This window comes from Scardinius erythrophthalmus (genome assembly GCF_964197995.2).
Source record: "Scardinius erythrophthalmus genome assembly, chromosome: 12".
NCBI lineage: Eukaryota > Metazoa > Chordata > Actinopteri > Cypriniformes > Leuciscidae > Scardinius > Scardinius erythrophthalmus.
In genome coordinates, this window is record NC_138232.1 from 11,928,399 (window position 1) to 11,944,781 (window position 16,383).

The 16,383-nt window shown below is 38.3% G+C and overlaps 2 protein-coding genes across 2 annotated transcripts; both read right to left on the reverse strand.

The window, feature by feature from the left end:
• Nucleotides 1-5,607: 5,607 nt before the first annotated feature.
• Nucleotides 5,608-7,785, reverse strand: LOC308700105 (thiol S-methyltransferase TMT1A-like; the record flags this gene model as incomplete). Its single annotated transcript, XM_081381481.1, has 3 exons — nucleotides 5,608-5,755; nucleotides 6,899-6,984; nucleotides 7,438-7,785. The coding sequence occupies 3 exons, from the start codon at nucleotides 7,783-7,785 to the stop codon at nucleotides 5,608-5,610; spliced, it is 582 nt and encodes a 193-aa protein (XP_081237607.1).
• A 2,531-nt stretch (nucleotides 7,786-10,316) lies between these two features.
• Nucleotides 10,317-14,735, reverse strand: LOC308699882 (thiol S-methyltransferase TMT1A-like). Its single transcript, XM_081381023.1, has 3 exons — nucleotides 14,170-14,735; nucleotides 13,728-13,813; nucleotides 10,317-11,601 (listed from the first exon to the last, which is right to left on the reverse strand). Exons 1-3 carry the CDS (start codon nucleotides 14,662-14,664, stop codon nucleotides 11,454-11,456), a joined length of 729 nt encoding a protein of 242 aa, XP_081237149.1. The 5' UTR covers nucleotides 14,665-14,735; the 3' UTR covers nucleotides 10,317-11,453.
• Between the last annotated feature and the right edge of the window lie 1,648 nt (nucleotides 14,736-16,383).

Genomic DNA, 16,383 nt, shown 5'->3' on the forward strand with positions numbered 1-16,383 from the left:
AAAAATAATACTTTTTTTTTTTCATACCAAATAAAAGAATAGTACGGAGCCCCTAAAGGGACATGGTGGTGGAAAATGAGACTGGAGAAAAAAGAATAGCTTTTGCGCCTTTGGTCAAACCCTTTGCGCTCCCCAAGAAACTCTGCGAACGCAGTTTCTGGGCCAAATGCAAAGGTTTCTGCAAGCGGATGCTAACATTTGCGAGAACGACAAATAATTTAATAATCGAGCCTTGACAAATAATTTTTCCTCCATCTCTTTTTTTTTTTTCTTTTTTCTCCCCAACCACCATGTCCCTCTAGGGGCTCTGTAATTCGGTGTACCCACAGTGACAGACATTAAAACATCAGATTATTTTAAAAGTATTTTCCAGGTTTTTCAGAAGTATGAAAGCAAAATTATTACGTTTATGCTTCATGAATATGACATGCAGAGGAGCTTGGATGTGGCGTAGCTCCAGGTCAGAGAAAGCCAGCTGCCTCGGTTGTGCTTCCTAGTAGTCTGGTTGTCTCACAGCCATCATTTAAATAGTACCTGACAAGTATGTAGAATGTAAATAGTACCTGATACAAGTTAGACACGTATTGCATTGTGGTCATATGCTTTACAGTATTCCAACATTGATGTGTTAAATCGATAGGCAAAATCCTGGTTTTATATGAAAATAAAAAATACATACATACAGTGAGGAAAATAAGTATTTGAACACCCTGCTATTTTGCGAGTTCTCCCACTTGGAAATCATGAAGGGGTCTGAAATTGTCATCGTAGGTGCATGTCCACTGTGAAAGACATAATCTAAAAAAAAATCCAGAAATCACAATATATGATTTTTTAACTATTTATTTGTATGATACAGCTGCAAATAAGTATTTGAACACCTGTCTATCAGCTAGAATTCTGACCCTCAAAGACCTGTTAGTCTGCCTTTAAAATGTCCACCTCCACTCCATTTATTATCCTAAATTAGATGCACCTGTTTGAGGTCGTTAGCTGCATAAAGACACCTGTCCACCCCATATAATCAGTAAGAATCCAACTACTAACATGGCCAAGACCAAAGAGCTGTCCAAAGACACTAGAGACAAAGTTGTACACCTCCACAAGGCTGGAAAGGGCTACGGGGAAATTGCCAAGCAGCTTGGTGAAAAAAGGTCCACTGTTGGAGCAATCATTAGAAAATGGAAGAAGCTAAACATGACTGCCAATCTCCTTCGGACTGGGGCTCCATGCAAGATCTCACCTCGTGGGGTCTCAATGATCCTAAGAAAGGTGAGAAATCAGCCCAGAACTACACGGGAGGAGCTGGTCAATGACCTGAAAAGAGCTGGGACCACCGTTTCCAAGGTTACTGTTGGTAATACACTAAGACGTCATGGTTTGAAATCATGCATGGCACGGAAGGTTCCCCTGCTTAAACCAGCACATGTCAAGGCCCGTCTTAAGTTTGCTAATGACCATTTGGATGATCCAGAGGAGACATGGGAGAAAGTCATGTGGTCAGATGAGACCAAAATATAACTTTTTGGTCACAATTCCACTAAACGTGTTTGGAGGAAGAAGAATGATGAGTACCATCCCAAGAACACCATCCCTACTGTGAAGCATGGGGGTGGTAGCATCATGCTTTGGGGGTGTTTTTCTGCACATGGGACAGGGCGACTGCACTGTATTAAGGAGAGGATGACCGGGGCCATGTATTGCGAGATTTTGGGGAACAACCTCCTTCCCTCAGTTAGAGCATTGAAGATGGGTCGAGGCTGGGTCTTCCAACATGACAATGACCCGAAGCACACAGCCAGGATAACCAAGGAGTGGCTCTGTAAGAAGTGTATCAAGGTTCTGGCGTGGCCTATCCAGTCTCCAGACCTAAACCCAATAGAGAATCTTTGGAGGGAGCTCAAACTCCGTGTTTGTCAGCGACAGCCCAGAAACCTGACTGATCTAGAGAAGATCTGTGTGGAGGAGTGGGACAAAATATATATATAATCAAACCATTCCTCTATTTCTCTGCGTCAAAAAGAACCCTTGACCTCCATTTATGTGTGGGTGATAAGCAGTGGGAGGCTAAATATATATTTGATATATTTATGCAGGCATTTAACCAAACCCATGTTTTCAAAGCTCCAACAAAGTTTTCTTACCTTTTACATTTCCAAAAGCTATTTTTTCTCCCACTAAATGCCCCTAATTTTACTTATTTACTCTAGCTTGAGATAAATAACTTTATAAAATATATTTAAGTTCAATGAAGACCATAAGTAATAATGGTTGGTGATTGATTTTATAAATAAGATTTTTATATTACCAGAATGGCTGAAGAACATGTTGAAAAAAGGAAGTCCCGGTTAAGGGGTCAGACACCACATGTTCAAGGAAGAAAAATCATAAGTAAAATATATATATATTTCTCAACCCAAAATTGAGAATATAAAAATATTGTATTCAAAAGACTTAAAACAGTCTAAAAAATTTGCTTAAATTTCGTGACCGTGACTTAACAACTACTACATTTGATAAACTAGATGGGAGTAGCTGCAAGAAACTTGTGATAACTGACCAATCAACATCTTCTTGGATATATGTCAGTCAGGCACTCCAGAAGTGCTCCAGTGTCAGCAGGTGGTGTCCGTGTAGTGTATCCACATTTGCTTTGCACAAGTAATTTAACTGTGTCCCCTTAAATTGGGCACTATTTGAGGCGACAGTCATTTGTAGTGGTGTACAAAACCATAGTGGACGTTATCGAGTGCACTCATTCAATCCCACAATACACAGTAGATTGTGCTCAACGGCTGTTCGAATTTTATTCACTCCATTCAAGTGAACTGTATTAGTGGACTAACGTAGGGAATGTGGTTTAGGGGGCGATTTCGGATTCAGCCTGCAACTCTTTTATTACACTCAGTGGCTAGAGAATACCCATAATGCACTCACTGTGAGAGGGTCGTGCCGAATGAATTCCCGCGTCTCGCCAGAAGATGGCGCCCGCAGATGAATCATCAATCCATTTTCCAAACCGCTGGGACAATGTGGCTACATCGTAATATTATTCAGGTATAAATTCCTTTTTGATTGATTACTACTGGAGCTGCCAGTTTCAAATGATTATTAAAAAGCAAGCACAAACTATGCAAAAGCAGCAGCCCTTCCGGCACACTCAGTGTCCGAAGTCACTCACTCATTTTCATTCTCTCCTAAGTGAATATGTAGGCTACTATATTAGTGGAGTAATATAGGGAATATTGAATGAGGGTATAGGGGGCGATTTTAAACACAGCCATAGCTACATGAAGGCAAGCCTGCATCCTTAGCCAAAAAAGTGCAACAATAACGCTGTGGAAGGGAGACAAGAGGCCATTTTCTTTAAATGGATGTCAATGGAGTTACATTTTCTTCAATGGTAGAGTCAGAGCCCGTCTACTGGTAGTTATAATCGGGTCCCTGGTGCATCTGCCAACCCAGAAAATGTGAAAATTGACAACCCAGTAGCTTTGTTTTGGTAAGCCTTTCTCTGCAAGCATGTCAAGAAATAAGCCTATCAGATTTCGCTCCCCTTCCGACGTCGCAAGGGGATCTTATAATAATATTACCACCCCTTAAGGCCCTTTCACACCGGATGCGTAACGATAAAGCGAATAGTTCGTGTGCGAATAGTTCGCGTCAAAACCCATCACATGAGCTGCGTAAACACCGTCTCTATCTCTATCTTTGACGATTAGCTTTCTATCCCAAATGTACTGTAGTTTAGCCTTCTAGCCAACACAGCACAGGACTATACAACGACGAAAACCATCACACAACATACTCACAGTCCTGATAACCGAGTTGGTTGGCAATGCTACGCCACACAATCATTGTCCTTGTAGTATGCGATTGGCTGAAGCCTTTTCTGTCGCTGCAAAAGTAAAAAAAAAATCGACATCGAAGCGAAGTCGTTTTTTCGCCGCAGCACATTCGCGTTCGTTGTGGAAGCGCTCATTACACAAACAGCTGATCAAAAAATAAAACCATCGCGCGAATTATTCGTGCGTCAAAATCGCGTCCAGTGTGAAAGGACCTTTAATCTGCACGTTTCCACCCATGGCGCCATTGAACACCCAGGACAACAGTGTAACCAGTTCTAACTCAATACCAAAAGTTTGAGCAAAGCATGCACACTGTTCTGTCGTTGGCTGCACAGACATGCACAGAACACTATTTGAGCAAAAAATGTAACAGCTGTCTTATAAAGATAAAGAGGGAACTGAGTCAAGTTGTGAAAAAGTTAAACATGATGTCACATGCAAGTCAGTGAGGTGAATCAATATAACTCCACAACAACTACATAAATGTATCCACTAACTATTCAGAAATGTCCAGGCAGTTTAAAAATTGTGACCTATTCCTGAAATTTGCTTGTTTTGTTATTGACTGAATATCCGAAGGATTGTCCATCTTCTGAAAGGGGTGGGGAGCAGCAGCTCATTTGCATTTAAAGGGACACACAAAACAAACGGCATGTTTTTGCTCACACCCAAAAAGGGGCAACTTTGACAAGCTATAATAAATTATCTAGGGGCTATTTTGAGCTGAAATTTCAGACACATTCTGGGGACACCATAGATGTATATTACATCTTGTGAAAAGGGGCATAATATGTCGCCTTTAAATGGAAGCAACTTATACTGACATCTTAAAATGTCAGTGCCACTGCTTTTCTCAAGATGCACAGTGAACGTTTATAAAAGTTACTTAAATATCCTTATTGAACTAAGGCCTAATCCTGGCTTAATCTAAGCCCTGTCTGTGAAACCAGGGTATATTACCTAAGTATATTAGTATGAAGTCAAGATTTTATGATTAAAGTGCCCCTATTATTACCTTTCATGCAGTGTGTAATATAGCTGTCTGTGAATGTAATTGGTTTGCAAAGTTGTAAAGTCGAAAGTGCACGGAAATAAAGTTATTGTCTCCCAAAAGAAAGCATCGACTCCACCCTGCCTAAACGAGTCATCAGGAATTCCAGCCTCACTTCCGTGACCTGACATAACATGGTAAGACATTTGCATAATGCCCACCTATGGTCTTCATTGGCTATCTGCCCTCAAAGACTGTAGCTGGTTCATGTTGTGTACATGTCGAGAAGACAATGTTTTCTGTCCTGCAAAAGCAAATTCTGTTTGTAAACACTTGGATGGATGAGGATGTAAAAAGTTAGTTTTGTATGTGTGTATGACACACATTCCTCCTAACCACTAGATGGCTGTATGGCTCTTTTATGCATAAATCACAACCTCACAAAAGCTGGCCTGCATTAAAGTCTGTTTTTATAGAATAAAGTATTTTATTGTTTTACCTGCCTCTATTTTTGTACCATCTTGATAGTGATATGTTTTACAGACATTATACCCATGCAACACGGTACAGTCATATAAAATATACAATGTTTTGAGATGAAGTTTCTGCAAGTTGAACAAAAACATTCCATTTTATGGTTTATTACAAAATGCTCTTTCATACAAACACATTTAAAAGTAGATGGTGAAATGAAAGAAAAATGCTTACTGAAAGAAACATGCTTGATAAAACCTTTAGAAGATTCTTATTTTGTGGCAAAATTTATACTTATTTGATGGCATAACCAGCAATGTGTGGTCTGATCATAAAAAACAGAGGACCTTGGATGTGGCGTAGCTCCAGGTCAGAGAAGCCAGCTTCCTCAATGTCCTTCCAAGTAGCACGGGTTGTCTCACAGCCATCATTTAAATAGTACCTGACAAACACACAAGAAGTTATAGACTTTCCTATTCTATTGTGGTCATATGCTTTGTTACCAGTATTGTAAATGGATACATTCTGGTTGTGTAGGTGATAAGCAGCGGGAGAGTGAATTAGGGTGACCGCCTGGTTATTGCTCTGTTGCAGGATAGTACATGTGATTATGCGGGACACGTGTGTGAGATAAATTGTAAATACAGATTAACATTAGTTGGAATGCCTTTTTCTCTTCACGTTGGATGATAATGTTTTAAATCGTCAATAAGCTTAATTAATTGTGACTGGCTCTATGACTGGCTATCAATTTGCTCAGGTTTGTGTGATACAATGTAATTGACTGTACTGGAGCTGTTAGACTACTAAATATAATGAACGGAATAACGGGCTAGTATACTGCAGGTAAAAATCACATTTTATACTAAAATAAATTAAGTAGTGACTACTTTATTAGACTATGCAAACAATAAATGCATTTTTACCGGATTCAGTGCATCTTGAATTTGTATGTTTTGTTGTCCTATTTAATGACTTTTGATGAGGTCCACATGGTTCCTTTGCTTCATCCAGACAGACGTCATCAGCAGAAAAATCACCCTCTAAACAGCTTAGTTGGTTGGTTATTTTCCCGGTTTAGCAACAACATGACGGCTGCACAAATGGATTTTTAAACACCAATCACATTTTTTTAGTATTATATTATTGTATTTTAGTATTCATATATTGTCCTATTGTAATTTCAGGAAAGAAATAAAATAATACAGACATAACTGAAATGCTGGATACTGATGATTACATCTTGCAGGACAAAGCTCACAATTTCGGGACTGGTGGTCACCCTAGAGTGAATATATATTTTTTTATATACTTATGCAAGAATGTAACCAACCCCACGTTTTTCAAAGCTCCAACATAGTCTTTTAGCTTTTACATGCACAAAATCTGTCATTTCAATTAGAATGCATCCATTTGCCACTATACGAATGTCCCCCTTATTTTACATATGCCTATCTATGTACTCTAGCTTGAGATGAATAACTTAACTTATAAAAGTTATTCAAATTCATTGGAGACCATAAGTAAAATATAATGGTGACTGATTTTATAAACTGTTTCTTTTTTTATATTTTTTTATTATTACCATAATGGCTGAAGAACATGTTGAAAAAAGTAGGTCCAGGTTGAGGGGTCAGACACCACATGTTCAAGGAAGAAAAATGCTCCTCCCTGAAGAACAAAAAAAAAAGTACAATATTTATTTTACTCAACCCAGAATTGTGTATTCGAAGACAAGGTGTTAAGTTTACAAGGATCTAGTATTTAAAGCTTGAAAACAGTTGTCTACTACTCTGTATGATGACATTTGCCCTAAAACAAACAGTTTCTAATGGGATTACTGCAAACGGCGATCTGCATGTGGTTACGCTGTTACCTTTCTTAATTATTGTAATCATTATATACAATAAAAGTAATTAAAAGTTATAATTATATTATAAGTTATATATTATTATAACTTATATAATTATAAGTTATAATAATTATAAGTAATCACTGTAATCTTTAAGCACTCCTTGATGGATTGGGAGTGATAAAATGACAATTTATGAAATGTGACAATACCAAATGACGAAATGAGATGAGATCAAAGTTCCACCTGAGCGCGGACTGTCGTAAACTTACAGGCCTTAGAACTCTCTTTGCTTCTTGCAGAACTTTCGGCGTATCTTTGACAGAACACAGAACCAGTGTGCACACCACAACATCCACTGAGTTTTCCTCCACCGCCTGTAGATTCTCCCCCGACGCCACTATGAAGCTGTCATATACGAGGTGGTCGTTTTTCGCCATACTTTTCTCCAGGTAGTTTTGGAAATGCGGGTTGGGGTCGATGCATGTGATCCTGCAGCCCGTCGGATAGTGCTCGAAGTTCGCTCCGGATCCGCAGCCCACTTCCAAGATGCGCAGAGAGCCTTTAGTGGGGTGGAATTTGGACATGTTTCGAAATAGTTCCCTTTTCTTCTCGTTCATTATGTCATTGTACGCTAACGTAAATTTATAGATGAATAGAGGAAACACGCGTTTGTAGAAAGACAAAAGTCCAATCAGCTCCGCAACGTGCAGCGGTAGAGTAAGGACCAGGGGCGATTCTAGGATTTTCATTTTAGGGGGGCTCAGCCCCCAATGAGGGTATGATTTTAAAAAGTTAGTTTATGGTCTAATGCTCATTATTAACTACTTTCATTCATTCATCCAGTAACATGTATATGTCAGGGTTATATAATCACTGAGGTCCCGAATGTGAGTTATTTAGGGGGGTTCGGGGGCATGCTCCCCCGAGAAAATTTTGATTTCTCTGATCTGCATATGTGCATTTTAAGATGTTTTGAAGGCCAAAAAAATTGGATAACAATAGCTTTAAAACCATGTGCGGGCAGCTGTTTATTTTTCTCTCCTCATCAGCATCAGCATGTTTTTCTCTTGCTCTGTCTTTTCTCCTCCTAAAGCTGAGCTTTGACTGATATAGGCTTTTCATTTGTGTCTGTCAGTGAAAAAAGTAAACATAGGGTCAACTGATAGGTTGATTTATGAATCATTTTTTCAGACAAAGCTACCAGGAAAGCTAGGTAACTAAGTTTATTAAATTCATTCACAATATGTACACATTCATTATTGATCTAGGCCTAATATATGGCCGTAGACAGGGCTTTATAATCAAAGAGGTCATAAATTTGAAGTTGTTATGGGGTTAAACATTTTTATTTCTCTGACATGTGCATTTCAAGACGTTTGAAGGCCAAAAAAGGATAAGAAATAGATTTAAAACCTGCTCTCTCCTCATCTCCATTACTCTGTCTTTTTCTCTCAGTCTCCTGATCTTGCCCTGTCTCTTACCCTCCTAAAGCTGAACTTTTTTAATTTACTGAAGGCTACAAATTGTATATTAATTCTCAACATGTACACATGCATTATTAATCTTGTGCCTATGAAAACGGCTTTGTTAATGTTTCTTGTCCCCTCACAATGACATAATTACACGTTATTAGACAAAAGTTTATTAGTTTTCTAATTATTTTTGTCATTCGTTTAACATTTATGACCTAAAAAACTGTCAAATATAAAATGTTTAGTTTAGCTAGGCCTACTTATTCTTAACTGAAGCGTCAGTCGTGCTGCTAAAATTCGCGCTCGGATGAGAAACCGAAACGTCCTGTGTTGCTCCCAATGCTCTAGTAATTACATTATGTAAACTGCAATGCATTTATGACAAAGAACTGCACCGATGCAGATGTAATATCATAGCAATCTATCAATAAATGCAATCACGACACACCTTGTAGCCTACTCTCTGATGTTCGCTCTGCTCGGCGCCCCTGCAGATTGAAAAATGCGCTAAATCCGAGCAGTCTCAGATAAGGGGAGGAGCCGAAACTTGACGCAGCTTTCCGCCGTTTCAAATGAGTTTTTTTAAAAGGGGACTGAAGCGATCAAAAATGTATTAATCAAATATTTTTTAGGGGGGCTGGGCAGAAGTTTAGGGGGGCTGAAGCCCCCCTAAAAAGGGCCTAGTGACGCCCCTGGTAAGGACTTTAAATAAAAAAGCGCAAGCGTTCATAAACAGCGTCATTTTTAACAACAAACCTGAGTTCAAATGTACAGACAAGAAGGGAGTAACGTTAGCCGCGCGAACCACAACTGACCATTCAGCGTCTTCGACGCATGTAATGTGTAGGCTACTCCAGTCAGAGTAGTTCACCTGCATGTCGGCAGATGGCGCCCGTGTATAAATAATCGCAGTGGATCCTTTTACGCGTAGTGTGGTTTTAGTATATTTTCATCACTAAAAGTTTTAACACTGAAAGAAATGAATAGTACATGTGAAATGAATCATAATCAACCACCACTTTAAATATCCTTATTGAACTAAGGCCTTATCCTGGCTTAATCTAAGCCACCCTGTTGTGAAACCAGGGTAAATTACCTCAGTATATTAGTATGAAGTCAAGGTTTTATGCTTAAAGTGCCCCTATTATGCTCTTTTTTGTAGTGATGATGTGACGTTCGGCACGGTTCGGCACATAGACTGGTTCGGCACCGAGGCTTCGAAGCTTGTATAAAAAAAAAAAAAAAAAAACATCACATCACACACTGAAGCAGTGTATCGGAGCTTGATTCGTTTTGCCATAACCACGTGATCTGTGACGTCCGAAGCTTCGTTTCCACACACAGTAACGTGACTGCTTCGTATTCAGATTCAAAAATAGCGCGAACCCCTTGAGCAGCTTTCAAGTGTCATGCACACAGGTAGTAGTAAATAAAAAAAGAAATAGACTTAGCCCTCACACTGTTGAACAAGTCCGGTTCCTTAATAAAAAACTTGAATTTATTAAATTACCCACAAAATAAAATGTCAGCTCCCCAGTTCACAAGCACTTCACCATTCCACAATAATGTTCTTTTATTTTGATTATATATGCCTACATGAGCCTTGCCTATGAACTCGTAGGATTAGGACCGAGGCTAAAGTTTATGTGAATAAGGCTGCATTTGTAGATCAAAGCAGATTCATAAGAACTGTTTCTGTACAAGTGAATTAGTCCCATTTATTTTATTTTTTTTCATAAATTAATTCATACAGTTGTTTGTTCATACATTGTATTAGAACTACATCAACACTAACACATGAATTATGAGGATTAATTGTATTGCTTTGTGGTTTACAGAGCACAAAGTGATTTATTAAAATGAAGAAAAAAAAAGAAAGAAAGAAAAAACGGTCTTCTGGGACAGAAAGGCAGCGTTTGACCACAAGATGTCGCTAGTGTGCAACGTGTTGAAAAGCTTCGAGTAATGAGCCATTTTATGATACAGTCGAGGGGGAAAGCCCCAGTGCTTCACAAAGCTTCATTTCACCATCACTACTTTTATGAATATTACCTTTCATGCAGTGTTTAATATAGCTGTCTGTGAATGTAATCGGTTTGCAAAGTTGTAAAGTCGAAAGTGCACGAAAAATAAAGTTATTGTCTCCTAAAAGAAAGCATCGACTCCGACCTGCCTAAACGAGTCATCAAGAATTCCAGCCTCGATTTCGTGACCTGACGTAACGCAGAAACACATTTGCATAATGCCCACCTATGGTCTTCATTGGCTACCTGCAAGCAACGTCTCCTTTGACCTGCCCTCAAAGACTGTAGCTGGTTCATGTTGTGTACATGTCGAGAAGACAATGTTTTCTGTCCTGCAAAAGCAAATTATGTTTGTAAACACTTAGATGGATGAGGATGAGGATGCAAAAATTTAGTTTTGTATGTATGACACACATTCCTCCTAACCACTAGATGGCTGTATGGCTCTTTTATGCACAAATCACAACCTCACAAAAGCTGGCCTGGCATTAACCTCCTAAAGTCTGTTTTTATAGAATAAAGTATTTTATTGTTTTACCTGCCTCTATTTTTGTACCATCTTGATAGTGATATATTTTACAGACATTATACCCATGCAGCACGGAACAGTCATATAAAATATACAATGTTTTGAGATGAAGTTTTTGCAAGTTGAACAAAAACATTTCATTTTATGGTTTATTACAAAATGCTCTTTCATACAAACACATTTAAAAGTAGATGGTGAAATGAAAGAAACATGTTTGATAAAACCTTTAGAAGATTCTTCTTTTGTGGCAAAATTTATACTTATTTGATGGCATAACCAGCAATGTGTGGTCTGATCATAAAAAACAGAGGAGCTTGGATGTGGCGTAGCTCCAGGTCAGAGAAGCCAGCTTCCTCAATGTCCTTCCAAGTAGCACGGGTTGTCTCACAGCCATCGCCAAAATAGTACCTGACAAACACACAAGAAGTTATAGACTTTCCTATTCTATTGTGGTCATATGCTTTGTTACCAGTATTGTAAATGGATACATTCTGGTTTTATAATCAAACCAATCCCCCCCCCTCTCCAAATAAACCCATGACCTCCAGTTATGTGTACAGGTGCTGGTCATAAAATTAGAATATCATCAAAAAGTTGACAGGTGAAACTAATATATTATATAGACTCATTACATGCAAAGTGAGATATTTCAAGCCTTTATTTGTTATAATTTTGATGATTATGGCTTACAGCTTATGAAACCCACGAAATCAAAATCTCAGAAAATTTGAATATTACATGAAATCACACAGTAATTACACAGTGATACCATAGTCATTGAACCAGGTTTTAGTTATTTTGGCAGTGTGGGCAGGTGCAAATCCTGCTGGAAAATGAAGGCAGCATCTCCATAAAGCTTGTCTGCTGAAGGAAGCATGAAGTGCTCTGGAAATGTCCTGGTAGACGGCTGCGTTGAGTGGACAGCACAGTGGACCAACACCAGCCGATGACATGGCTCTCCAAACCAACACAGACTGTGGAAACTTCACACTGGACTTCAAGCATCTTGGATTGTGTGCCTCTCCATTCTTCCTCCAGACTCTGGGACCTTGGTTTCCAAATGAGATGTAAAATTTGCTCTCATCAGAAAAAAGGACTTTGGTCCACTGTGCTTTATTAAATCCAGAGTCAACGCAGCCGTCTACTAGGACATTTTCAGAGCACTTCATGCTGACTTCATTTTCCAGCAGGATTTGCACCTGCCCACACTGCCAAAAGACCCAAAAACTGGTTCAATGACTATGGTATCACTGTGTAATTACTGTGTGATTTCATGTAATATTCTAATTTTCTGGGATTTTGATTTCGTGGGTTTCATAAGCTGTAAGCCATAATCATCAAAATTATAACAAATAAAGGCTTGAAATATCTCACTTTGCATGTAATGAGTCTATATAATATATTAGTTTCACCTGTTAAGTTGAATTCTTGAAATAAATCAACTTTTTGATGATATTCTAATTTTATGACCAGCACCTGTAGGTGATAAACAGCGGGAGAGTGAATTAGGGTGACCGCCTAGTTATTGCTCTGTTGCAGGATAGTACATGTGATTATGCGGGACACGTGTGTGAGATAAATTGTAAATACAGATTAACATTAGTTGGAATGCCTGTTTCCCTTCACGTTGGATGATAATGTTTTAAATCGTCAATAAGCTTAATTAATTGTGACTGGCTCTGACTGGCAATCAATTTGCTCAGGTTTGTTTGATACAATGTAATTGACTGTACTGGAGCTATTTAGACTACTAATAAATATATTGAACGGAATAACGGGCTAGTATACTGCAGGTAAAAATCACATTTTATACTAAAATAAATTAAGTAGTGACTACTTTATTAGACTATGCAAACAATAAATGCATTTTTACTGGATTCAGTGAATCTTGAATTTGTATGTTTTTGTTGTCCTATTTAATGACTTTTGATGAGGTCCACATGGTTCCTTTGCTTCATTCAGACAGACGTCATCAGCAGAAAAATCACCCTCTTAGTTTAATGGAGGAAAACAGCTTAGTTGGTTGGTTATTTTCCCGGTTTAGCAATAACATGTCGGCTGCGCAAATGGATTTTTAAACACCAATCACATTTTTTTTGTATTATATTATTGTATTTTAGTATTCATATATTGTCCTATTATAATTTCAGGAAAGAAATAAAATAATACAGACATAATTGAAATGCTGGACACTGATTACATCTTGCGGGACAAAGCTCACAATTTCGGGACTGGTGGTCACCCTAGGCCTAGAGTGTATATATATTTTTGATATATTTATGCAGGAATTTTACCAACCCCACGTTTTTCAAAGCTCCAACATAGTCTTTTAGCTTTTACATGCACAAAATCTGTCATTTGCCACTATACGAATGTCCCCCTTATTTTACATATGCCTATGTACTCTAGCTTGAGATGAATAACTTAACTTATAAAAGTTATTTAAATTAATTGGAGACCCTAAGTAAAATATAATTGTGATTGATTTTATATATATATATATATATATATATATATATATTCATTATTATTACCATAATGGCTGAAGAACATGTTGAAAAAAGTAGATCCAGGTCGAAGGGTCAGACACCACATGTTCAAGGAAGAAAAATGCTCCTCCCTGAAATACAAAAAAAGTACAATATTTATATTACTCAACCCAGAATTGTGTATTCGAAGACAAGGTGTTTAGTTTACAAGGGTCTAGTACTTAAAAGCTTAAAAAAAGATGTCTACTACTCTGTATGGTGACATTTGCCCTAAAACAAACAGTTGTTGTTTCTAACGGGATTACTGCAAACGGCGATCTACATGCGGTTACATAATGCTGTTACCTTTCATCTCAGATGTAATTATTGTAATCTTTAAGCACTCCTTGATGGATTGGGAGTGATAAGATGACAATTTATGAAATGTGACAATACCAAATGAGATGAGATCAAAGTTCCACCTGAGCGCGGACTGTCGTAAACTTACAGGCCTTAGAACTCTCTTTGCTTCTTGCAGAACTTTCGGCGTATCTTTGACAGAACACAGAACCAGTGTGCACACCACAACATCCACTGAGTTTTCCTCCACCGCCTGTAGATTCTCCCCCGACGCCACTATGAAGCTGTCATATACGAGGTGGTCGTTTTTCGCCATACTTTTCTCCAGGTAGTTTTGGAAATGCGGGTTGGGGTCGATGCATGTGATCCTGCAGCCCGTCGGATAGTGCTCGAAGTTCGCTCCGGATCCGCAGCCCACTTCCAAGATGCGCAGAGAGCCTTTAGTGGGGTGGAATTTGGACAGGTTTCGAAATAGTTCCCTTTTCTTCTCGTTCATTTTGTCATTGTACGAGAACGACATTTTATAGACGATTAGAGGAAACACACGTTTGTAGAATGACAAAAGTCCAATCAGCTCCGCAACGTGCACCGGTAGAGTAAGGACTTTAATTAAAAAAGCGCAAGCGTTCATAAACAGCGTCATTTTTAACAACGAACCTGAGTAACAATTTGCAGACAAGAGGGGAGTAGCTGCGCGCACCTTGTGACAACTGACCAATCAGCGTCTTCGACGCATGTAATGTAATGTACTCCAGTCAGGGTAGTTCTCCAGCATGTCGGCAGATGGCGCCCGTGTATAAATAATCGCAGTGGATCCTCTTTTACGCGTAGTGTGGTTTTAGTATTTTTTCATCACTAAAAGTTTTAACACTGAAAGAAATGAATAGTAATTTTGAGAAATATGTTTAAAAGCATGTACACAAATAAGAAATGAAACCTCAACCAAAAGATTTTTACCAAATAAAAGCTAATTCTACGTGGATTGGTCATCTCATTAAGTTGAGATCACATGACCAGATGATCTCGCAGTTTATCTTGGTAACCATCCTATTACCGGACACTTTAACTTGATTTTAGAAGATGCTTCATCCACATCACTGTGTCGGTATAAGTCTAAGACAAGTCCCATATTAGCCAGAACAATAAAACAGACAATATCTGTCACAAGAAATACTGAGTGCATCTATCTATCTATCTATCTATCTATCTATCTATCTATCTATCTATCTATCTATCTATCTATCTATCTATCTATCTATCTATCTATCTATCTATCTATCTATCTATCTATCTATCTATCTATCTATCTATCTATCTATCTATCTATCTATCTATCTATCTATCTATCTATCTATCTATCTATCCTCCTGTCAAATTCACTTATCCCTAAGATCCTCCATGGTGACAGATTAGGATTCAGGGATTTCTTACTTGAGATTAGGTTTACAGTAATATCTTAAGACACTGTAATACTTGGAGGACTACAGTCTTAAAATATTTGCATCACAAGCACCTTAAAATGTGTTCTATTAATCTATGCTAAGATGCCTTTATGTCCCTTTTGTCTCACACACAAAGTGGGGCTTCAGAACCAAGGACAGTGACCAAACACAGACTTGGCTGGTGGTGCATTGCACAGCAAGGCTTCATCCACTTGGGGCTCATCAGTGAGGACTAGAAAAGATGCTCAGGTGGCCCAGAAGGGGGAGTTGGAGGTAAGCTGAAAGTCTAAAGCTGTTGTTTCCTTTCACTTCCTAACAGGATTAGAGGAAGATTAACTATTGCCAGCAACCCTTGACCACGTAGTACCTGCTTTCACAACCACACTGCCAGAGAGCTTGAACCAACCCCACAAATACAAACAATGCTTATTCTTAGCATTATGCACAGCCTATTCTCAAAACACCAAAGCTCCCGATGAAACCTGGACTAGTTTTCCTAACGCATACTATTTTGTGTCCAGACGTTCCCCAGAAGTTTTCCTTGAAATCTCTGTTTGTCCTTACATTTAAAATCAGAATTTAAATTTTAAGTGACATTTTGTTGTTGGAACACGTTTTATATGTTGCGTAAATCAGAATTGCTCCATTGTGAAGATATTGAAATGTGACTTGTGTGTGCCAAAGTAGAAATATCACTATTTAATTTGAAAGTCAAGCATTTTCTCTTCTCTCTGATTCATCAGTTCCACAGTGCCATATGATGAGATGCTTACTTTCATAAATGCATATTGTGTGTCTTGTTTAATGCTCTATATAACTTCTTTAAAAAATAAATAAAATAACATAAATTAAAATTGTTCGTAGCCTACCGTGCAAAATAGGTGGGCCATTCAAGTCTTGCATTCTTTCAAATAAAATAA